Source organism: Elephas maximus, chromosome 4 (genome assembly GCF_024166365.1).
Source record: "Elephas maximus indicus isolate mEleMax1 chromosome 4, mEleMax1 primary haplotype, whole genome shotgun sequence".
Taxonomy (NCBI): domain Eukaryota; kingdom Metazoa; phylum Chordata; class Mammalia; order Proboscidea; family Elephantidae; genus Elephas; species Elephas maximus.
In genome coordinates, this window is record NC_064822.1 from 173,671,785 (window position 1) to 173,695,504 (window position 23,720).

The following is a 23,720-nucleotide window of genomic DNA, read 5'->3' on the forward strand; positions in this document are numbered from 1 at the left end:
TCAAAGACCACAGCCTTCAGTATGGATTGCACCTCAACATAAAGAAAACAAAAATCCTCACAACTGGACCAATAAGCAACATCATGATAAAAGGAGAAAAGCAGCAGTCAAATCAAAAGACACATTGCATTTGGCAAATCTGCTGCAAAAGACCTCTTTACGGTGTTCAAAAGCAAAGATGACACTGAGGACTAAGGTGGGCCTGACCCAAGATATGATATTTTCAATTGCCTCATATCCATGCAAAAGCTAGAGAATGGATAAGGAAGACCAAAGAAGAATTAATGCCTTTGAATTGTTGTGTTGGTGAAGAATATCAAATACACTGTGGACTGCTAGTATGTCCTGGACGAAGTACAGCCAGAGTGCTCCTTGGAAGCGGGGATGGTGAGACTTCATCTCACATACTTTGGACATGTTATCAGGAGGGACCAGTCCCTGGAGAAGGACATCATGCTTGGTAAAGTAGAAGGTCAGCGAAAAAGAGGAAGACTCTGGACAAGATGGATTGACACAGTGGCTGCAACAATGGGCTCAAACATAGCAAAGATTGTGAGAATGCTGCAGGACCAGGCAGTGTTTCGTTCTGTTGTACACCGGGCACTATTAGTTGGAACTGACTGGACAGCACCTAACAACAACTTAACCCCTTCACTTCAATGGAAGCTCCAGGAGAGCAGAATTTTATTAGTCTATTTTGGTCACTGCTGTATCCCTAGCTTCTAGAATAGTGCTGGATGCATAGTAGGTGCCCAATAAAAATTTCTCAAGGAATGAATGAACTATTATCATCCTTTCTTTAAGCTCCCAGGTGCTGCAACACCATCAGGGCTGAAAACCCTTGCCCTTTGGGGTTAGGTCAGACTGGGCAGAGACAGGGATGTGGAATGTGTACTCCGTGGTTGTGGCTCCAGGTGGAGCTTACATCCTGAGTTGTGCTGGCTGTGCACCCTGCCTGGTGAGAGCAGGCCCTACTGGTCTCTTCTATCTCCTGGTACATTAAGCCTCACTCCTACAGGCCTGTAACTCCATCTCCGTGCATAATAATTAAAATAATAATAACAACCAGAAAGATAATCTCATCTGCCACCCCCACAGAACAACCCAGCCCCTGGTCTCCCTCAAGGGCTTTCCTAGGTAGTGGCAGCTCTTGGTCCTGGCTGGGCTTTCCTTTGCCAAGGGAATGCACCTGGCCAATCAGCCCCGTCCTCTGTCCAGTCCATTCTGACTCATAGTGAGCCAGTGTGTGCAGAGTAGAACTGTGCTTCCTAGGGTTTTCAAGGCTGTGACCTTTTGGAAGCAGATCGCCAGGACTTTCTGACAAGGTTCCTACTGGTTGGGTTCCAACCACACCAGCCCTTAGGGTAGCAGTCAAGCCCTTAACCGTTTGCACCACTCAGAGAGCTGTGTGGGTACCCCTGGCTAAAGAAGATTTTCATCATTCTCCCCATTTCACGAGGGAGAAGTTGAGGTAGCTGTTGAGGCAGCAGCTGAGGCAGAGAGAGGTGGACCTAGCGGCTCAGGTCTTCTGACTCTGAATCCCAGTCTTTGCTGCCATGCATACCACAAGGACATGCGTGATAATCACGTTGTCTTCCATTGCCAAGGATTCTTCTTCACCCCTTTCCCTCACCCCAACCATCGCAGCCAGAAAGAAGTATTTCGTGAGCGCCAGGATATGCCTGGCGCTGTTGCCGGACACTGGAGGTACGTACGGCTGTGAACAAAACAAAGTTCCTGCAGAAACTAAGTAATGAACTGGTGAGTGGCAGGAGGAAGCGGGTACCCTTACACAGCATCTCCGAGGAGGATACTTAGCTGAGACCTGGGTGACCAGCCATGCGGGAGTGCACTGGGAGGGACAGATGATAGAGAACTCCAGGAAGAAGGAACTGCGAGTGCCTGGCTCCTTTCATAGTCACTCCTTCATTTAATTCAAACCCTGAGAAGGAGCATATTAGGCCCATTTTACAGATGAGGAAGCTGAGGCCTAGAAAGATTAAGGAACTACAGAGCCGTGCTTCGAACCTTATGTTGGACTCCGCTAAACCCGGGCTCTGCTGTCCAGTCCCAGACCGCGCCTCCTCCTTCTTCCCGCACCGTGACCTTAACTCGGCACGTGCTGGTTCCTCACCACCCCCCCCCGCCCCCGCCACCTCCTTGTCCCACTTAGCCCTGCTGGGGGGTGGAGCGGACTGGGGGGCTTTCCTAGGGCCGCAGGGAGCAGCGCGCACCCTGGGTCCCAGATTAGAGACCCCCGGACCCCCGCCCGGCGTTAGGGACGCGCCCGGCCCGCCCCCAGCCCGGCCCGCCGCCGCTGCCTCTGTCCATGGTCAAAGCACCCGGGTAATCCGCCTTTCTCTTCCGCCCGCCGAGCCCCATTCATATTCTAATCACAGCGCGGCCGGCCCGCGAACGGCCACTTTATCGGGGCCCGCAGAGAGGCAGCCTGCCCCCACCCCCACTTCCACTTCCAGCCCCCCAGCCTCTCGCCCCCTTCTTTCTGCACTTTACACTCCGCCGGGGAGGGGGTCCCTGGGAAAACCGCGTCCCCACTTGAAGGCCGGGCTTCTCACCAACTTAGCGGCTCGTTGCAGGGGGGTGGAGAGGGAGGGAGGGGCTGAGACACCGACAGACTGACAGACAGAGTTACAGGAAGAGGCTGGGGGGTGGGCAGAGAGACCAAGGGGGATAGAGACAGAGGAGGACAGAGTCCTAGGGAGAGACAAAGACGTGGGGGCAGGGGCTGGACAGAGACAAGCAGCCAAAGAGAGAGCAATAGAGAGGCATAGAGACCCAGAGGACGAGAGAGGGACGGGGAGCTAGAAACCAAGCCAGGGGAGCAGGCAGAGAGGAAGACAGAAAGACGGGAAGGAGAGAGCCAGTGTGAAAGGGTTAGACCTAGAGAAAGTTCTGGAGGAGACCAGCGGGCCCCTCACCGCCTGTCTGCCCTGCGGCCTTCTGCCACCCAAGGTGGAAGCTGGCTTCTCAAGGCTGCGGCGACCCCTCCCCACTCCTTTTCCCCCAACTTTCAGCTCAGCTCCCTCCACTGCCCCACGCGTGTCTGCGGATCCGCGTGGGAGTCGAGATAACCCTCCTCGCGTTCCCAGGGCCTCCACCCCAATTCTAATCCAAGACCAAGCGGGGGAGGGGGCACAAGAGGAGAGGCAAGGGAGAGGGGCCCCACTCGTGGCCGCGTAGGCGAGTCCCCAAGCTTCCTGGAGTCCCCTGCCCCCCCTGTGCCAGCGCCGCGCCGGGCTGGGTCGGAGAGGGGGAGGGGGAGCAAAAGGGGAGGGGGCCACATCTCAGCCAATTTTGATTTCGCCTATAATGAGTGCCGGGCGAAGGCTGGAGAAGGCCTCTGGAACTTTAAATAAGAAAAACGTTGCTAATGCTATAATAGAAGGGGGAAGTCGGAGGGCTGGGATTGCGTCGCTCGGAGCCCCCCTTTTCGGAGGCGGCTTTTCTTATTCAAAACAGGCCCACAATGGGCTTCACAGTGCGCCTCGCCACGGCCCCATCTGACGAGCGGCCATTCATCAGGCCGGCTGGCCTATCAATGACATTGCTCCCATCGGGGCTCCTATAAAATGATGCTTTTTCCCATGAAACATCCGCAAACATTTTGACGGGTTTGGCTTTGCCCGGCTGGATTACTGAGTGTCCCCTCGCTCGCTCTTTCTCTCTCCCTCTTCTCTGCGCTCTCCCCCTTCTCTCTCTCCTCTTTTCTTTCCCCTTCTTTCTCTTTCCTTCTTTTCCTTCCTCCTTTATCCTTTTGCCCTCTCACTCTCTGCGTCTCCCTCTCCTTCTCCCCTCCTTTCCCTTCCTCTCTGGGCATCTCTAGTACAGGGGATCCCCAAACATCAGGACTTTTGGGGGGCGCCTGTGCTGTCCATGGGAAGAGCATGCATTGTGGGTTACTGGAGGAACCCGACATGGATTCCACAGGTTAGTCCTCGGGGGGGGGGGGGGGCAATGGGAGGGAGGAAGAATGGAGAAGCGGAACTTCAGAAAGAGTTGCAGAAAGTTCAGACTGTTCAGCTTGACAGTGGAACCCCAGAAAATAACGCAGAGAGTGCAGAAGTTTTTGGTCCAGTGGGATGTGAGCTGTGTGTATGTATAAGCGAATGCGTGCAAGTGTGTGTGTGCGTGTAATTGTGTGCGCGCGTGCTGAGAAAGGAGCGCGCTTTCGCTTGCCCTGGACACAAAGTCACATAAAGATGCGCTGGCTCGCGGCGAGCTCGAGGTGCCACTCGTAGAAACTTTACGAGCCGACGGCCCCCTCCGGGGCCCGGCTCCGCCCCCGGGTTTGGGGGCCTCGGAATAGCGGTGCAAGGGATGGGAAGCGGTGCGAGGGATGGGAAGCCGAGCGGAACGCCCTCGAGGCGGGGGAGGGTGACGGCTTTGCGCAGCGCCGGGGAGGGAGGTGGGGACAGCGGCTCCGGCCGGACAGAACCCGCTGCTGGGGGGAGTGGCGGCGGCGAACCCGGTGGTCCTGGAGAATCTGTGCTGCACCGGGTTGTCCGAGGCGGAGTGGAGCCTTACTACCGCGAAGGGGTACAAGACGACGCGCTGCGCTCTGAGGCTCTAACCAACTTGGAGAGAGAGAGCAGGACGCAGTGCGACCGGCAAGGCCCGGCGTCTGCGTCTGCAAACTGCTCTGCAGTTTGGGGGCTGTTTGTTGTGGCGTCAAGTTTTGGGGTGGTTGTGGCCCGTAGCAACGGAGGAATGAAGCCGAGGAATCCTTTATAAGGAAAAAGCCCAGCGTCTCGGTTCTTTTCTCCTGTAGAGCCTCGGCGCTCCCCACCTCCCACTCCTAGCACTTTTGAAGAGCCGCCAAACTTCTAGATCCGAGTTAAGCTCCCTATGTCCCTTCCAGGTGGAAGAAGTTCTCTTGAAGTTCACACCTCCCTCCCCCAGCTGCAGTCTCGCAACCAGTCGGCTCCGGTCCGGGCTCGGCTGCAGCCTCGGGGTTTCTTGGGGAGATGGGGTCGGGAAGAGGCAAAAATGCGGCAACCCGCGCAGTCTGCGCCAAGGCAGCTGCTGAAGAAGACGCTTGGGAGGATGCCTGGGAGAATCTGCGGCTGCGTTTTGCAGCGCGGAGCAACAAGTGCCTTCCAGCCTCTGCCATCTAGCACACATGCATCCTTTCACTGAGCAAGTAACCCGAATGTCTCCCCACCTCCACCCCCAGGCGGGCTGGAAATGGTGTGGCTGGATATAGGGGTCATCTGAGCATTGCCCCACAGGGTCTTTCCTTGGTCACTGCAGAAGGATTTCCGGCCCTTCCAGGCTTCCTCCTCGGCTGGTCGGCGGGGACACACGCCCCCTCTGTGTGTACGTGGGGGTGTTTCAGGTTTCCCGAGTAGTTGTCTGTCTCTGATCCCCAAAGCCAAGTCCCTCTCGGACTGTGTTCCTTCGGGTGGGTGTAGGCCCCTAGGGGGTGGGGAAAGGCTGAGCCCCGCAATCCCCCTTCCTACATGCGATGACAAATGAAGGCAAGGAGAGGCGTCGCAGTCGCCGCGCGCCTGGCTGCGGTCACCCAGCTGGCCCTGCTGGGGTCTTCTCCGCCCTCAGCAAAGCAAGCTTGGAGACGGAAAAAAAGTCCCTCCCCCGTTTTTATCGCAAGCGTGTGAGCCACTGCGCGCCTTCTGAGTACCCCAACTTTAGAGTCGCATATCCTACAACAAAATTAAACCCAGGTCTGCAGAGTTTGTGGCCAGTCTTTGCAAGGGGTCCACGCAGGGACTTGGGGGCTCCCTGCATTCCAAACCTGCCCTGGCCCAGCTGGGGGGTTCCAGCACCTTCTCTCCTACACACACACACACACAACTGGAGGCCCCGGGTGCCTTCTGGGGCGGGCTGGGGGAGTTTCTCCTCTCTGGGTTGGGGGACTATGGAAACGTTCTTTTTCTGTCCTCGAATAACACCTGGTCACCTCCACCTCAACTTCAAACACCCTAAAAATCCTTTCCCCATCTACGCCTTTCTGAATATCTGAGAAATCCCTAGGTCGCCATCCTGAACTCAAAATCAAAAGTTTTTGGGTAAGGGCAGCGTGCAGAAATGACACGAGGCGCGCCAGGTGCATTTCACTCCGGTTTGCAAAACTCACAAGAAGTGCGGCTCGGCGTGGTCCGGTCCAGGAACCTTACCTCACCTCCCTTCTAGAGAACTTAATCCAATTAGTCTTCCTTTTTTTTTTCTTTTTCTTTTTCTGACTTTCTCTTGTTATGTAAAAGTCCTCTCTCCCGGGCGTGCGGAGACTAGCGCTCCTTGGAGCGGTTCGATTCCGCTTTTTTAACAGCAGATTGCGCGCGACCAGAACCACGAACATTTGTGTTATTATTGTTTCATTCGAAAAGGCTTAAACACCCAATTCGCAGCAAGTGCTGGGGCGAAGTCGGGAGCTTCCAGGATCAGAGAGGCCGCAAGCCGGACCTAGGCCCCCTACTCTTAAAGGGAAAATCCCCGCGAAGTGCCTCGGGCCTGGGAGAACAGTTTTGCAGGGGCCAGGCTCTAGTGGCCTGCCTTGGGGCCACTTCAGCGTGACCTGCGGAAACGCGCCCTTTTGTTCCGCGCACCGAGCCGGTAATATATTCCTAGAGTTTTCCCAAAATACTCCACAAGTGTGGGACGAAGACAATGGCCCCGTCGGGGGAGGCGGGGGAGCCGGCGCGCGCCTCCTGGGCCCTCGGCTAGCTCGCTGCGGAGTTCGACAAAGCAGAGCCCCTTTCCCAGGCGACTCTAGCGGCGCCGCGCAGCTCCGAGAAGGCAAAGGCGGAGGGGGCTTGCAGAAGCCGTCGGCGCGCCGTCTGCCCGGTGCGCGCTTTGCAGTCGGGGCGGCGCGCGTTACACCCGGCAGCGCCGCAGCCCCAGCCGCGGATGGGGGAGGCGGGGAGTGTATGGGTGCTGAGTCCCGCGTGGCCCACTGTCCCCACGCGGACAAGCTAGAGGCGGGTATGCGGTTAGATCCGTGCGGGTCCAAACCCCGCTTCCCTGCCGGGCCGAGCGTTGCGCAGTTACTCTTACGCAGAAATTCGAGAATGAGAGGGGAAAGTGGGTGGAATTTTAGGCCACCAAGAACTTGTGCAAAGTGGGCTGGAGCCGGGTTGGTCGCTTACGCGACCGAAGGGTCCTTTCTTGTGAAACGGGACAGCGCGTTAGAGAAGACCACTGCCAAGCCTAAACTGGAAACTCTGCCTCTACCCACTTCCCGCCCAGATCTCCAGAACCCAGAGCTGGGGCGGCCGAAGCGCCCCCGAAGTTGCATCTGAGTCCCCAGGGCCGCGTCGACGTGGGGGCACGCTGGTCTGCGGGTCCCGGCCCGGCGCAAGGCGCGGCCTGGCTCCTTGGGCCCCAAATGGGGACTATGAGTGGCCTGGGCGCGGTGCCCACTGGGCAGAGTCGCCCCGGAGGAAACAGGGCCAGAGGCTCCTGCATCTTCTCCCAGGTACGGCCTGGGGAAGATGCCGCCTTCTCTGGTCCGGGGAACGGGTCAGTGGCCTCGGGGGAGGAAGGGGCAGGGGAGCCTGAGCCTCGCTCCTGCGCCCAGTCTAGGCTGTCTCGCCCTCCCAGGTCGTGTGTGTGTGTGGCCTACGAGGGGGTCATTCGCGCCCCCACCTCAGCCACCTGCCAGGCCGACGGCAGCAGGGTCAAGTGAGAGCCGCATGGTCCCCGGGCCCCGCGGCTGCAATCTTGGCGAGTGCGGATGCAGCGCCAAGGACCGACTACTGGGAGCCCCGCACGCGGCAGCCCGGGACAGCGCGCTTTCCCGTGGGGCCTGCAGGAGCCGGAAAGCCGGAAAAGTTTGCAGGGGCAGCCCTGCAGCTCTGGCCTGGGATTGCCAGAGCCGCGCCCGCCCCCCTCCCAAGCGCGTCGCCATGGAGACTGCTGGAAGTTGGTGGTGGAAAACAGACCCAGCGCAAAGCAAAATATTATGAGTGCAGTTGGGGTGACTTCGCGGGGCGGGGGGCGGGGGGGGCGGCAGACCGTGGGGCATGAGCGGGAGCCAGAGGCAGAGGCCGACAACAAAGGGCCGAGTGCGAGAAGGAGAGAGGAGTTTGCACCAAGCCTCCCCGTCGCTGTGTGAGAGCTGGACCGTCCTGCTTCCCAGGGACGCTGAGGTCTCTCATTTCTCTCCAGCAGCTACACCTTTTCTCAGTCTGCCCTCCCCTCTTCTCCGGGTTCTCTTCCAGCCTCCCTCCAGCCGAGGTAACGCGCCTGCTGGGCAGTGCGCCCGCCTCCCCCAAGAGCCACAGGCTCATCAACGTGAAGGGTTCTGGCTTTTCTTCTCCACGACCTGTGGGTCGGCCAGGATGGGTTTCTCACCCCTCTTCTCAACCGGATCTGAAAGGGTGAGGGGTTAGGATGAGTTGGGAAAGAGAAGAGAAGGAGGTGCCTGGCCAGAAATCTTCTGGGGGGTGGAGTGGACAGAAAAGAGATCCTGTCTGATTTTTTTCCCACTGTGTACAGCGGGCAAAGCACAGGGTTATAATTCCTTCTCAGCCACTAGTAATGTGACTTCAGGTCAGTCTTCCAGCCTTTCCAAGATTAATTTTCATTGCCTGTAAAATGAAAGGTTAGACAACTCACAGTCCTTGATTCTCTAAGCAAGTTAGACGCATCCCTCTATTCCTTTGGCTGTACTCTAGAACCAGTGAGGAGCCCTGGTGGCCAAGTAGTTAAGAGCTTGGCTGCTAACCAAAAGATCAGCAGGTCGAATCCACCGGCCCTCCTTGGAAACCCTATGGGTGGTTCTACTCTGTCCTACAGGGTCACTGTGAGTTGGAGTCAACTTGGTGGCAAGGGGTTATAGAACCAGTGAAGTAATATTCAAGCTTTGCTCCCTCTCTTTGAACTACAACCCACTGCAAAATTGGCTAAGCTCTCCCCCAAACTAATAATATAAAACCCAAATATATATAGAAAACATTTTTATTTTTAAGAGTCATTTAGGATTTTAAGAGTCAAGAGCCTTGGATAACCATTTTCTAATGTTCCCACATTTCCCTTCTCTGGTGACTCCTGAGGTACACCCTTTAAGTCTTTGTCCAGCTCCCTACATCCCAAAAGGAATTATGGGAAGACACTAGATTTTATAGGGCCATGTCCAGTGTCACTTTAGGAAACACTGGAATGCCTACATATGTTGAAGCCAGCATCACAGACCCTCACACATGCTGGAGAAGAATACACACTGGCCAATGTGCCAACATGTTGTCATGAAGGGAAACCCAGACTCTATCCTCCACTTCTCAAGTCTTTAGAAAGAGAAGAGTCTCTTCTCTCACCTAGCTACCCTTCCTGATGATAATTTGGGCAAAAGAACCCTTTCCCCTGATACTTTGTTGCTTCATGTGTAGATGAATGGATTGGAGTTAAGCAATTGGTTAATAGGCTAGGCTGCTAACTGGAAAGTTGGAGGTTTGAGTCCACCCAGAGGCATCTAAGAAGAAAAATCAGTCATTGAAAAACCTATGCAGCGCAGTTCTACTCTGACACCCGTGGGGCCACCATGAGTTGGGGCTGACTCTCCAGCGACTGGTTTTTATGGTCCATGTGAAAGTCTACCACTCACTTGCATGCTTGTGCTTGAGTGTGTCTTCTGACATACCTGTGGCATCTGCCGGGCACTGTATTTATAACGTAGTTTTACGGACATTAGTCCTCACAAGAGCTCCATGAAGGAGGCATTATTGTGACCTGCATCAACCACAGGTTTCTGTTCCATGCCCAACGTTATAAGACTGTCCTTCCAAGCCAAGCTGGTACATTGGTATGCCTTGGTGTCTTTTCCAAAAAGCCTGAGAAGTTGTAAAAAATGGGGATGTCAGGCTGTCAGGTCTACATTTCCACAGGTCCCTGAGAGCCCACCCTAGCTGTTCTACTGGTCACTTGGGACACTCTTCAGCTTCCCCTTCAGGGACTCTAAGGCTCTGAAGAAGGCAAAAGGTGAGAGAAATCCTTGACGTCATTTTTACCCCTTTCACTCCATTTCATATATTTTTGTGGCTTCATTAAAGTTTAGGGGAGAGAGGATGAACGTAAACAGATTATTTAGTGGTATCAGGCAAAGTGAAAGAATACTTTGGGTTAATTCATCAGAGATTTTGTTCAGTCTCACTTACTGAGCACCTGTTGGGTTGCAGACCCTGGAGATGAACAATGCCATGGTCCCTGCTGTCAAGGGCTTCAGAGAAGGTATGGACACATTGAGAGTGGTAAGCGATTCAAGGGACATCAAAACAGAGTCCTGTTGGAGCCTAGAGGGAAGGATGGTGTCTCTTTGTTGAGCACCACCACGTGTTAGCCCCGTAACAGGCATTTTCCCACACATTAGTCATTTAAGCCTGTCACAATCCTACATTGTCTCCTGTTAGTATAAAAGAGGATCTGAAACTTTTCTGAAGCCACGGTTTCTATGTGGCAGAGCTAAATTGGAGACCAGACTGTGGAAAGCCCAGTTCCCTGCCCTACCCACTGCACTTCATCCAGACGCTGCTATAGTGCCAGCCTCTTCGGGCTTTGTTAGGGCTCTGGCCTTTAGGTAGATTTGAATCCCACTTGGTGAGAAGGGAAACGTGTGGATGAGAGTAGTAGAATCATGGGATGTTGTCTTCTTTGGGCCTCAGAGAAAACCCCTCCGAAGGAGGCTTGTGGTTCTGCCCTTGCAGAGGATTTAAGATGATGGCGGCTATGGAAGGCTGTGTATCACAGTGGTTGGGTATATGTTTTGGTCATTTCACTGAGCTGAGCTAAATTTTCAGATGGTTCTTTTGTTATTGTTGTTGTCAGTTGCTGTCAAAAGAATTCCGACTCATAGCAACCCCATGTGTTCAGAGTAGAGCTGCTCCAAGCAGATCACCAGGCCTTACTTCCGAGGTACCTCAGGGTGGGTTTGAACTTCCATCTGTCCAGTGAATAGTCCAGCACGTACCCATCTGCGCTACCCAGGGACTCCTGAATATATGCTTTGGACACAGACAAACCGTGGCTTGCTTTGTCCATTCATTCATTCATTTATTCAAGAAAATTACGTGCCTCCTATGTGCTGGGCAGTCTGCCACATGCTGGACTTCACAAAAACACTGTCACTGCTCGCCTAGAGCATAAATTCTAGGCGGACAAATCAGTACACACGAAAATAGATAATTTCTGAGACTGATAAACACTCTTAAGAGAAAAAAACATCCAGAGTAATGAAGACAGAGCATGGAGGTGGGATGGCTACTACCTTTCATAGAGAAGCTTTGCCACCTGAAGTTGCGTGCCTTTGGTTTGGAAGCTGAATATCTCCGAGCCTCAGCTTTCTCCTGGAACTGATAAAACCACCTGATTGGGCTGTTGTGTGACATGTGAATGTGGTGATAGTTAACATATTGTAAACACTGACTATGTGTCTGCACTTTGCTCAGCAGTTCTCTTTAAATACATTATCAATGTGATGTTCACAACAACCCGCAAAGAAGGAAATGTTATTATTCACAGTTTAAATGGGGGAAACCAACAAGTGAGAGGCAAAATCAAAGCTAGAAGCTGAAGTGCTCAATAAGCTCATAAGCCTGAGAAGCTGGGCTGGAAAGATGCGCTTTGCTTGATTGCATGGGAGACAACCTTGACATAACTTGATTGCGTGTGGCTGACTTTCTTGAGATAGAATGCAAGTAATAAACCTAGCTTTTGTTTCTATTTTAAACGTTTATGAAGTGCTTTTCAGGTACCAGCGATGTACTAAGCACTTTACATACGTTATTGTTGTTGCCATCGAGTCACCTCCAATTCATGGCAACTCCATGTACAACAAAATGAAACGTTGCTCAGTTCTGCATTGTCTTCACGACTGGTGGTGTGCTCGAGTCCATTGTTGTGGCCGCTGTGTATTCTGAGTGTCTTGCAACCTAGGGAGCTCATCTTTCAGCACTGAATTGACAATATTTGTTGGGATCCATAAGGTTTTCATTGGTTAATTTTTAGACGTTGATCGCCAGGCCTTTCTTCTTAGTCTGTCTTAGTCTGGAAGTTCTGCTGAAACCTGCCCACCATGCGTGACCCTGCTGGTGTTTGAAATACCACCACTGTCAAAGCAACAGCATCATAGCAACATGCAGGCCATTACAGTATGACAAACTGACAGATGGAGTGGTAGAAATGCATTATTGTATTTAAAAAACCTGTGTTATGAATACTATTATCATCCACTCCCATTGTATGCACAGAAACTGAGGCAGAGAAAGGATGCCAAAGAGGAAGTAAGCCGCAAAGCCAGGATTTGAACGGACGTCCATGAGCCCAGTCTCCCGGGCTCCAAGATCAACACTCTTAGCCACGAAGCTATCCTGACTTTCTTTTCAGTTTTAGTGAGTGAGGAGTGTGGTAGTGGAAGAGAGACCACAAAAAGCACAAATCACTTTAGTGAAAGCAAAGGACTTGTTAATTTCTACTTATGTGAAAGTATTGAGATAATCCTTTCAACTACAGAGACAAAATTATTATTAGCAAAGATAGGGACATAAGAAAACCATTCATATCTTTACCAGTGGTGTGAAAGGTATATTAGTCTTCTTTGGGATTCATTTCAAGTTCAGTTAACATTTGCTTTGCCTCTGAGAATGACAAGTCTTCCTTCCTGCTTACATATAGACATACCTCAGTAAGAATGATCTAAGGAGGCAGGAGCCAGTAAGTCATGTGGTAATATATGTAACCTTTACGTAATTTACCTTTATGGTCTATTGCAGCTAGAAGTCCTTCACAGATATGTGCTAACATAAGACTTCAGATGTATGTAGTCTGACACAATAAAAAGAACACGAGCTTTGCAGTTAGATAGACTGAGGTTAAAATCCCAGCTTAGTTACTTTCTAGCTGTGTGACCCAGGGCAAGTTACCTAAATTCTCTGATCCTCAGTTTCCTTCTTTGTGGAGTTATCCCCCATCTCCTTGGATAGTTGTGAGAACCCAGTGAGGTTATACATGTTAAATATTTAATTTAGTATCTGCATCATAGCAACTGCTCAGTAAATGACAGATCTTATTTTTATTAAAAAAAAAATTATCTGGCCTTCTTATGCCTTATCCTAGGTGTCTGGTTGGGAAAGGAGGATAATAACTAAAAAAAAAAAAAAAAAGACTGTTGCTACATATCTAAATGTTTTCCACATTGTATAGACACAGCCTTAGCTTTTTTTTTTTCCCAGTTTTTCTAAAATGTACTTCAGATGAAGGTTTACAGAGCAAATTAGTTTCTCATTAAACAATTAACACACGTAATGTTTTGTGACATTGGTTACCAATCCCATGACATGTCAACGCTCTCCCCTTCTCGATCTTGGGTGCCCCATTACCAGCTTTCCTGTCCCCTCCCACCTTCTCGTCCTTGCCCTGGGCTGGTGTGCCTGTTTAGTCTTGTTTTGTTTTATGGGCCTGTTTGATCTTTGGCTGAAGGTGAACCTCAGGAGTGACTTCAGTACTGAGCTAAAAGTGTGTCCGGGGCCATGCTCTGGGGATTTCTCCAGTTTCTGTCAGACCAGTAAGTCTAATCTTTTTTTGAGTTAGAATTTTGTTTTACATTTTTCTCCAACTCTGTCCAGGACCATTTATTGTGATCCCTGTCAGAGCAGTTTGTAGTGGTAGCGGAGCACCATCTAGCTGTATTGGACTCAGTCTGGTGAAGGCTGTGGTAGTTGCGGTCCATTAGTCCTTTGGACTACTCTTTCCCTTACATCTTTGGTTTTCTTCATTCTCCCTTGCTCCAGATGGGGCGGGACCAGTGTAGTGTCTTAGATGGCTGCTCATGGGCTTCTAAGACCCCAGATTCTGCCCACCAAAGCAGGATGTAGAACATTTTCTTTATAAACTATGTTATGTCAATTGAGCTAGATGTCCCCAAGACCATGGTCCCCTGCCCTCAGCCCAGTAATTTGGTCCCTCAGGGAGTTTGGATGTGTCTGTGAAGCTTCCATGACCTTGCCTTGGTCAAGTTGTGCTGGCTTCCCCAGTATTATGTACTGTCTTACCTTTCCAAAACAAAACATACACCAATTCAACTATTTCTACATGTACAGTTCAGTGACATTTGTCACATTCTTCAAGTTGTGCAACCATTCTCACCCTCCTTTTCAGAGTTCTTCCTCCCCCATTAACGTAAACTCATCACCCTCTAAGTTTCGTATCTAATCTTTTGAGTTGCTATTGTCACTTTGATCCTATATAGGTAGTTCTTAAAAAAAGCATAATGCTCAAAGCAGATATTTTTTACTAGTGAAGGTATACTATTGTTTGGTTTTAAGAAGACTTCAGGGTTCAGGGGAGGCACAGCCCTAGTTTTCATGTCAAGATAAACCATTCTTTTCTAAACGGTTTAGATTCGGAGGGGGTGGTTATTTCATTTAAATTTTTCTGCTTTTGCCATGAACAAGGTTTTTATGTTCTCTGTTGGCCATGATTTCATCCTTGTGGTCTTGAGTTTGTTTAAGGAAGTGGAAAAGATGTCGTGTCCCTGTGGAGGCAACACCCACGGACTTGAAATTAAATCCTGGGAGAACAGTTGCACAGAGCACTTTGGTCTTCGTGGAACTGTCTCCAGAGAAGTCAAATGTTCCGTATCTCTGGAGGAACCTACTCCCCAACTCCTGATTCCCTTCCTGTTCTGGAATGTGATGGCCTAGATTCTTCGTCTTCCTTTTTATACCTGATAGCTGTAGTCATCGCTGTTTTAAAAACACTGCACCATTTTACACTTGGTTTCTGGGAAGTGGCAGTTTCAAACGAGCCATTCTCTGAACCATTCTAGTAGGATGTGGACAGCTGAGTCCTCTTTTGCTTTTCTTGTTATAGTGTTGCATATATATTTTTTTAAATGCTCGTTTGTTCATTTGTTCTGCTTTTGTCTTTAAAACTTGATTTTTACTTGCATTGTAGTTTTTGGAATTTTAATTTTTTTTTTTTTTTTTGTTAAGAGAAAGACAGGAGAAGGATGTGTCAGTCGGCTTCCATAAAGATTTATAGCCTTAGAAACTCTACAGGGCAGTTCTACTCTGTCCTACGGCGTTGCTATGAGTCGGAATCCATTCGACGGCAGTGCGCGGGTTAAGGGAAAGCGAGAGAAATATGCTAAGATGCAGAAAAGAATGAAATGTAGCCATTATGCTTTCAGTACAGTTTGGTCCAAATTCAGGCAACTAGGGCTGGGTTGACTTGTGCCAGTAGATTATGTGGTTTCTATTGTGTCAACTGTGATCCTCAGAGCAGGATTCCATAAAAATATATATAGTTTCCGCTTCTGTGGTTGGTTAATCCTCAGTAAGACGTGAAAACACAATCTGCCTCGGAGCAATCGATAATTATTAGCAGACAGGTGGATATGGGCATGTTGGGGGTTAGTGGTGGTGGTGGCTTTGTTTTAATTTAAAGGGATATAAAAGAAAGCTTTTGAAAAGGCTGCAGCTCAGGAAAGGCTAGTTAGTATTTGAGTCTGTGTGTTTTCTGATTATCCAATTGTGCTAAAGGTCAGCGTTGTTTGGATGCAGCCTAAGTGACGTCGCTGAATCTAGCGTATTTTTACTTCATCGGAAGAGGAGAATTGCCACTTCCTAAGCACTGATCTCCTGACTCCATCACGTTGGGGAAAAGGCACAGTCAGTCAGCACAGTGAACTACTCCTTGAGCTAGATTTTTAACTGTCACTTGAGTGAGTGATTGCTAATTACACCACCAAGTCAGCATCTCATTTTTGAGGCCCAAATGCGTTTCCTGAAGAACGTTATGGCATTGGGTATACTTTGAATCTTGTTACTGCTGTGAAACCATTTCAAGTTACATTAGACTTTTGAGGAAGAGTTTCTTTGAATGTTACAAACATAGTGTTTATAATTTAAAAAAAAATGAGCACAAATGATTTCCTTTAGTTCCACATCATTTTCTAAACAATTCATCTAAATTTGGTGTGTTTGTAGAAATAAGGTGTTTACATTATGGGTAGGCCAAGTTCCTACTGAAGTTATTAGGATTTTATAAAGCTCCCGAATTGGGCCCATGGCGTAAGTTCAAACTTATTTACGATGGAATTGATAGATCGCATTAAACGTTTTGCCAAGTTTTCTTTGTAGGGTTTAGTTCCACTGCTGATGATAAATTTAGGGTGAGAGGAAGAATTAAAAAAAAAAAAAAAAAAGAATTAGGACACCTCAAAAAAAAAAATTTTTTTTTTTTTTTTTTTATAAATTCTTTGTTCCACCAAAAAAGAAAATCCTCTAATTTTGTCTGATCCTTATGTGATTACTAAAAGGGCTAAAAATTCTGTTTCTAGGAGTTTTATTTCTTTTACTTGATTACTTCTTTTTTCAAAAGGCAAAACAGTTTCTCCGTAAAATATTATTTGACATCACAGAAAAGAAAGAAGCAACACCACCTGAAAGCCTTAGGAGTTTACAAGGAAGAAAGATTCCAGGAGGCTTGAGGCGCTCGGTGAAAACGTTACAACTCTGAAGCCTCGGAAAGAAGCTTTCTAAAGCGTTGAGCAGTTGTTGTGAGAGGGCCCTTGGTCTCCGTGAACTTTTATTTTCAACATAGTGGGCAGAGGTTTAGAGGTTGCTGTGTTTTGGGTAACGGACCTTTTGAGAAATGCCAGGCTTTTAGGAAAAAACACCGCTTTTCTTTTCATCAAGGCGCAGTGTTCCAGTTTGGAAACTTTGCTGTGATTAGAAGGAGGATTTGTTTTTCTGTTTCGTTGGGGTTTCCTCCCGGTGCCCAGGCTGTGTGGCAGTCTCCATCTGGGCCACCTCACAGGGCACAGCTGAGGAGGTACTGTGAGTGGGAGAGCTGCCCGCCCAGACCTGGCCCCACGCACAGCAGGCAGGAGCGTCATGCAGGGCCGCCTGAGCCCAGAGCGCCTCTGTGAAGCTGGAAGGGCAGAGGCTTCCAGAGGAATCCAAGAGATGGGGAACTTAAGAAAAAGGATTCCCAGTGAAGTCTGTGTTTGGCTCACAGTTTTTCTTCGTATTAATAGGAGTTAAAAAGAAAACACCAAAACTATATAATTGTATATCAGTACCTGGAGTCCCTGAGTGGTGCAAACAGGTCTTGCACTTAGTTGGCTCCTAACCAAAAGTTTTGGAGGTTTGCATCCACCCAGAGGTTCCTTGGAAGAAAGGCCTGGAAACCTACTTCCAAAAAATCAACCATTGAAACCAGTTCTACTCTGACAGACAGGGGTCACTATAACTTGGAATTGACTTGACAGCAACTGGTTACTGGGTTACCTGGAGACTACAGACTATATCTGAGAAGGCAGGCAGGCAAGAATAAAGGAAAAGAGAGGAGTGGGGAAGAGAGTGGAGGGGAGGGAGGGGAGGATGAAAAAAAAGGAGACAGGCTGGGAAGGAGGGAGGAAAGCACATTAAAATCATTTTGATAATTGATGGCAGGTTGACGTAATTAGTTGTGTTTTCAAAATTATTAGTTGCTTTTTTATACAAGTGAGTCCCTTTTTGAAATTCGGTAGTGGGTTAATGAAATTTACAATCTTTTCCAGGCACTGTGTTAAATGTTTATACATGTTACCTCATTTAATTCTCATACCAAACCTATGGTATTAATGTCCCCATTTCACAGATGAGGAAATTGAGATTAGGGAGTTTAGTTAACATGTCCCAGGCCAAGCAGCTAGTGCCAAACCAGGGTTTGAAAACAGATTATTTTGATTACCAAGCCAGGCTGCTTCCTTGCCCCCCCAAACCTGGGAGCTAGCGGGGCCTTAGAGATGTGCCCTCCAGCTCACCCCTACTGCCTAAGGAAGGTCAGGAGGTCAGGTCACCCCTCACCCTGCTGGGAGACAGAGATTGCACTGCAGTTCTTTGGAGCACGCTGTCACGTGCATCAGTGGGCATCTGGCTGCCTCGGACATCTCGATGTGACTTTGGCAGCCACCTGCCTACTGAGGACGCCCACAGGCACTCCTTCCTGGGGGGACGCCTCCAAGCAACATGTGTCTTTTATCTCAAATCATTTTCAGAGCTTCTGAGTTCAGGCTGGCAGCACCACTGGGTGGCTATCTCCCTCCCTGCCAATTACTTTAGCAAATTTGACATCTTACACACATCATCAAGGGCTTGGTATCTGTTTACTTACAGACACGATTTTTCTTGTAATAGGTTCTACAGAAAAGCCTCAGTGTTAAATTAACAGTGACTTCATTTGCGTCACATGTTGCAGTTTGCAAACACTGATGCAATCTTTAACAGCACAGGCTGTGGACTCTGACAGGCCTGGTGAGAACCGACTTTGCCGTAGGCTGGGTGTATGAACTCGGCAAGTTGTGTAACCTCTCTGACCCTCAGTTTGCTTGTCAGTAAGGTGCAGCTAGAGTCCCTAGGTGGTGCAAACAGTTAAGGTGCTCAGCTGCTAATCAAAAGGTTGGCGGTTCGCGTTCACCCAGAGGCACCTCAGAAGAAAGACCAGGTGATCTACTTCTGAAAAATCAGCCATTAGAAACCCTGTGGGACACAGTTCTACTCTGACACGCATGGGGCCACCATGAGTCAGAGCACCCATCTCATAGGGTGTTGCGAGAACAAAATAATGCATGGAAAGGGATCAACACAGGGCTTGACCCATTGGAGGGCCACATAGGAGAAGACCACAGAATTTTATAGAGCGCTTCCACTGCATTCAGTGTTTTGGGGTGTGTGTGTGTGTGTGTGTGTGTGTGTGTGTGTCTGCTTTAGGTGAAAGTTTACAGAGCAAATTAGTTTCTCATTGAACAGTTCATACACAAATTGTTTTGTGACATTGGTTGCAATCCCCACAATGTGTCAACACTCTCCCCTACCTCAGGTTCCCTGTTTCCACCCGTCCATTTTTCCTGTCCCTTCCTGCCTCGTCATTGCTTTTGGGCAGGTGTTGCCCATTCGGTCTCCTATACATGATTGATCTAAGAAGCGCGTTCCCCACGTGTGTTGTTGTTTGTTTCGTAGACCCGTCTAATCTTTGGCTGAAGGGTGAACTTGGGGAGTGGCGTCAGTTCTGAGTTATAAGGGTGGCCTCATAAACATACAAGCTAGGTGTAATCATTCCCATGTTACACTTGGTGAAGCTGAAGTGCGGTGGGTTTGAGTCACGTGCATTGGCTTGTATAGTGAGTATTGAAACTGAGGTTTGCCATGTCACCGAAGTTGATCCTGTTTTGTTTAAACTAGGACACCTCACACCAACTAAAGCTGAATTTTTAGGAAGAGGCTGATGGTTTTCCTTCAACATAGAGCTCCAACTCTCTCAACTTCTCCTCAGGGTATACTTACCCACATGGGTCTAAAGTGCACACACTTTCCATCCTCATTTATGTGTCTACTTGGAGCTTTCTTTGTTTCTCAAGATTTTCACCCGTGCCATTATTATCTGTGCTCAGCACAGTGCATAGCATCCACTAGAGTGCCTTGCACAGTCACTGCTCAATAAATACTAATCTACTATATAGATCAACCCATCTTCCATGTTACCAAAGGCGGCTACATCTTGTCACTTGCTTTTTAGGAAGCCTCGCTCATGGCCCCAGGCACACGAGTACTTGATAAATTAACTACCGATGAACTAATGCTCTTTTGAGCCCCTACTGTGTGCCAAGGATGGTGTTGGTGCATCATTTATTAATTTCTTTCCCTCCCTTCTTTCTATCTTTTCCTCCTCCTAGTTTCTTGGCCTCTTGGCTCTTGGGCCTCAAGCCCGCACCTGCCCTGCTGGGGCAAGTGTTGCAGTGCTCCACATGGCCACCGATAAGTGCCTGGAGGCACCCCCCTCCACCAGGAAGCCTCCTGCACACAGGCACGCAGCTCTCTCCCTCCATGGGTTGGCTCCAGCGCTGTCTCACACTCGTCTTCTGGTCTTTATTGATCTGTCACTCTGCGCCAAACCCTGGCCTAAGTATAAGGAATAGTGGGTGGATAAGGCACCACCAGCTCGTAAGGAGCTTATATTATTTTGCTTAATCCTTGTGATAATCTCATGGGGTAGGTATTTTTTATGGGAAGGAAATTGAGGCCCATGAGGTTAAGTAATTTGCCTAGGGTTACAGAGCTTAGCTGGTCAGTTGTAAGGGGAGGATTAGAATTAGTGTCTTTCTGGCTTCTAAGGCCACCTTCTTCCCGCTGCACCAAGAGATCCAAGATTGGGACCGAAATATTGATAACAGGAAGGAACTCAAGTGAGATGCCTTGGGGTGGGCATGAGACAAAAATTCTAATTGCTAAGATTTCAGTAATGCTTATCATGTAAGCACTTTATGTACCTTATTCACTTAATTCTCATACTAACTTCATGAGGCGTTATTGTTATTACTCTCATTTTACAAAAGAAGAAATTTGAGCTCAAGGAGGTCGAATCACTAGTCCAAGGTCGCATAGCTAGGAAGTGGGACTTGAACCTGGCGGTTTCACACCAGAGTCCATGCTCTTAACTACTATGCTAAAAAAAAAAAAAAAAAGTAATTCAAAAAAAAAAAAAAAAGCTCTGTCATAAACAACTATCTGATATTAGAGTGTGACATGTGTGTAGAATTTGCTCTGTGCCAGCACTGTGCTAAGGAACCCTGGTGGTACAATGGTTAAATGCTTGGCTACTAAGCAAAAGGTTGGCGGTTTGAATCCACCCAGCGATTCTGTGGGAGAAAGATCTGCTCCTGCAAAGATTACAGCCTAGAAAACCCTATGGAGCAGCTCTACTCTGCCACACAGGGTCACTATGAGTGGAAAAGTGACTCCGAGGCACCTAACAACAACAGCACTACCGCTAAGTGCTTTACATGTATTTATTTTTTTATATGTTTTAAATCTCACAGCACTATGATGAGGAAGGCAGGTTATTATTATCCACGTTTTACACTGACCCTGATGCTTAGAGAAGTTCAGTAATTTGCCTAAGGCCATTCAACTAGTAAATCAGAAGACTGGAATGCAACCCATTAGTTTGTAGTTGCAAAGCCTACCTGTTTACTTTTTATTCTCCCAGACGATTCTCAGGAAATTATTCAAAAGAAAGAAGAAAAAAATGATGCACACTGAGTGGTTCATTAAGGAATATTAGCACAATGGAACATTGGTCATCTCTTAACAAATGATCAATGCGAAGGAGAAATCTGCCTGATAGACTGTTACCAGGAAAGGGGATACAATTGTATGTTCACTGAGGTTACACGTCACATGTGCACACACAGACATGAATGAGACCCGGGAGCGACAGAGAATAAGGACGAGCAGTTCACATGCTGGAGGAGTGAGATTGTGGGTGGGTATTTTTTTCTTTTCAATATTTTTAATATAAATTCCTATCATAGATTGGGAACCCTGGTGGCATAGTTGTTAAGAGCTACGGCTGCTAACCAAGAGGTCGGCAGTTCGAATCCATCAGGCACTCCTTGGCAACCCCTGTGGGACAGCTCTCTATCCTGTAGGGTCGCTATGATTAATCCAGAAAAGAAAACAGTCCTTTGCCGAAGAGAAAAATGTTTTGGTGGTCCGTTTCAGAAGTTCAGGCTGGGTTGAAGCCTGTTTGGGTCTTGCAAGCAGGCATACCTAACATCTGAGGTTTAGGCGGAATCCATACCCCCCAGTGGAGGGGTCCAAAAGAAATGCAGAAGAGGCAGAAAAAAAAATAGAAAAGACAATGACGTCAGGAATCGAGTAATATCAGATGCTGTACAGGGCGCATGGCTTTGGCTTCGAGAATTCTTTTCAGATTTTTTATCTATGTTTTATTAATATAATAATAGAAACATGAACAAAGGAAAAAAGCTCCTGAAATCAGATGGTAATAGGCGTGTTCCAAAAAGGAAAAAAAGTTGAGGAGAAATGAAGTGTTTACAATCGGGTCATGCAACTATGGGCGTTAGCTCTGGCGTTCCTGGATGTGTTTGGAGCAGAGATCCCCTTTTTTATTAAATTTACCTTCAACAGGAGGTGGCACTGAACACCTTAGCTTTAATTTTCTCTGGTCTCAGGAGACTGTTGGCGAGTTAGTGATCTGTGAACAAATGACATTGGTGTGCCCTTGGGGCTTCCTCAATTATTTCACATTGCAAATAATGACCCATTAATTAATCTCTTTGCCCGTTTTGGAGTTTTATGTATTGAGTTTTCTTAGAGTAAGAAAGGTAAATGATATTTATTGAGCACCTACTGTGTGCTTAGTATCACGTTAGACACAATTTAGTACTCTCAATAAGACTTTAAGACAAATAAGTAAGGGTATTATGAAAACCAAAAAAAGAAAAAAAACAAACCGTTGCTGTCAAGTTGATTCCAACTCATAGTGACCTTATAGGACAGAGTAGAACTGCCCCATAGGGTTTCCAAGGAGGGAATAGTGGTTTCCAGCTGCCCACCTTTTGGTCAGCAGCTTGAGCTCTTAACCACTATGCCACCAGAGCTCCATGGGTGTTCTAACCAAAAAAGCCAAAACCACTGCCATCGTTTCAATTCCAACTCATAGCGGCCCTATAGGACAGAGTAGAGCTGCCCGATAGAGTTTCCAAGAAGCACCTGGTGGATTAGAACTGCCGACCTCTGGCTAGCAGTCGTAGCACTTAACCACTATGCCACCAGGGTTTCCATGGGTGATGTAGTATAGGTTAATGGTTAGGTTAGAGTCGGATTCAAATCCTGGCTCAGCTCTTACTGGATATGTGATTTTTAAAAAGTTGTTTAATCTCTCTGTGCCTTGCTTTCCCCATTTGTAAATAGGGATACTAATACCTACAAGTCGGAATCAACTCAACGGAATGAGTCTGGTTTTTGGTTTTTCAATACTTACATAAAGGCGCAGTGGTTAAGCATTCAACTGCTAACTGAAAGGTTGGCAGTTCAAACCCACCAACAGCTCCACTGGAGAAAGATGTGGCAGTCTGCTTCCATAGTGATTTACAGCCTTGGAAAACCTATGGGGCAGTTCTACTCTGTCCTGTAGGGTCGCTATGAATCAGAATCAACTCCATGGCAATGGGTCGGGTTGGTTTTTTTTTTTTTTTTTTTTTGAATACCTACACATGAAGTAACTATGTAAAGAAGAGACATGCAAGCAGCTTTAGTACAGTGCTTGGTACAAAATGGGGGCTCATAAAATGGTCAGTATTTAAGCTATAAAAGACAGGGAAAGTGAGGCTCAGAAAAGTTAAGGTATTTGGTTAAATTCACAGAACTAGAGAGAGAGGAAGGCATAGAAAATTCAGTCCTTCCATTCTTTTCCCCTGCAGCAGATTCCCCCTAACCAGCTGAGAGGGACTTTTTCACTGTGGTCAAGGGTCAGGTTGGCTCAAGGTATAGGCAGACACTTGCTAGTTTCTAAACCTATGGGAAAGATTCTCCAGGATATGAATAAAGAGCCAGGCCGGCCGGTGGGGTATATACTTTAATGGTGTGGAAAAGCAGACTATTAAAAAGGAGCGTGTGATTCCTGCAGCTCAGAAAGCAGTGCTGCTGGAGAGGGTGTTTACAAAGGATAATAGTGCTGCCATGGCCTTGCATTTATTTTATTTTATTAAATATTTTATTCATTTTTGGTGACAATACACACATACATCCATTCACAACTTCTACGTGAATGGTTCAATAACATTGGTCACATACTTCACGTTGGGTCATCATTTTATCGCTACCCATATTGCTTCACGACCATTAGTTTATGCTATTGCCTTGTATTTAATTAGCACATCCAAATTTACCCAAAACTTGCAT

At 48.2% G+C, this 23,720-nt stretch overlaps 1 protein-coding gene across 1 annotated transcript in view; it reads left to right on the forward strand.

Moving 5' to 3' along the window:
• The first annotated feature begins 7,670 nt into the window (after positions 1-7,670).
• RFX4 (regulatory factor X4) overlaps positions 7,671-23,720 on the forward strand; it is a 195,785-nt gene continuing 179,735 nt past the window's right edge. Inside the window, exons 1-2 of the mRNA XM_049884974.1 lie at positions 7,671-7,903; positions 8,117-8,214. Coding sequence (XP_049740931.1) covers positions 7,671-7,903; positions 8,117-8,214 — 331 coding nt within the window. The remainder of the gene's footprint in view (positions 7,904-8,116; positions 8,215-23,720) is intronic.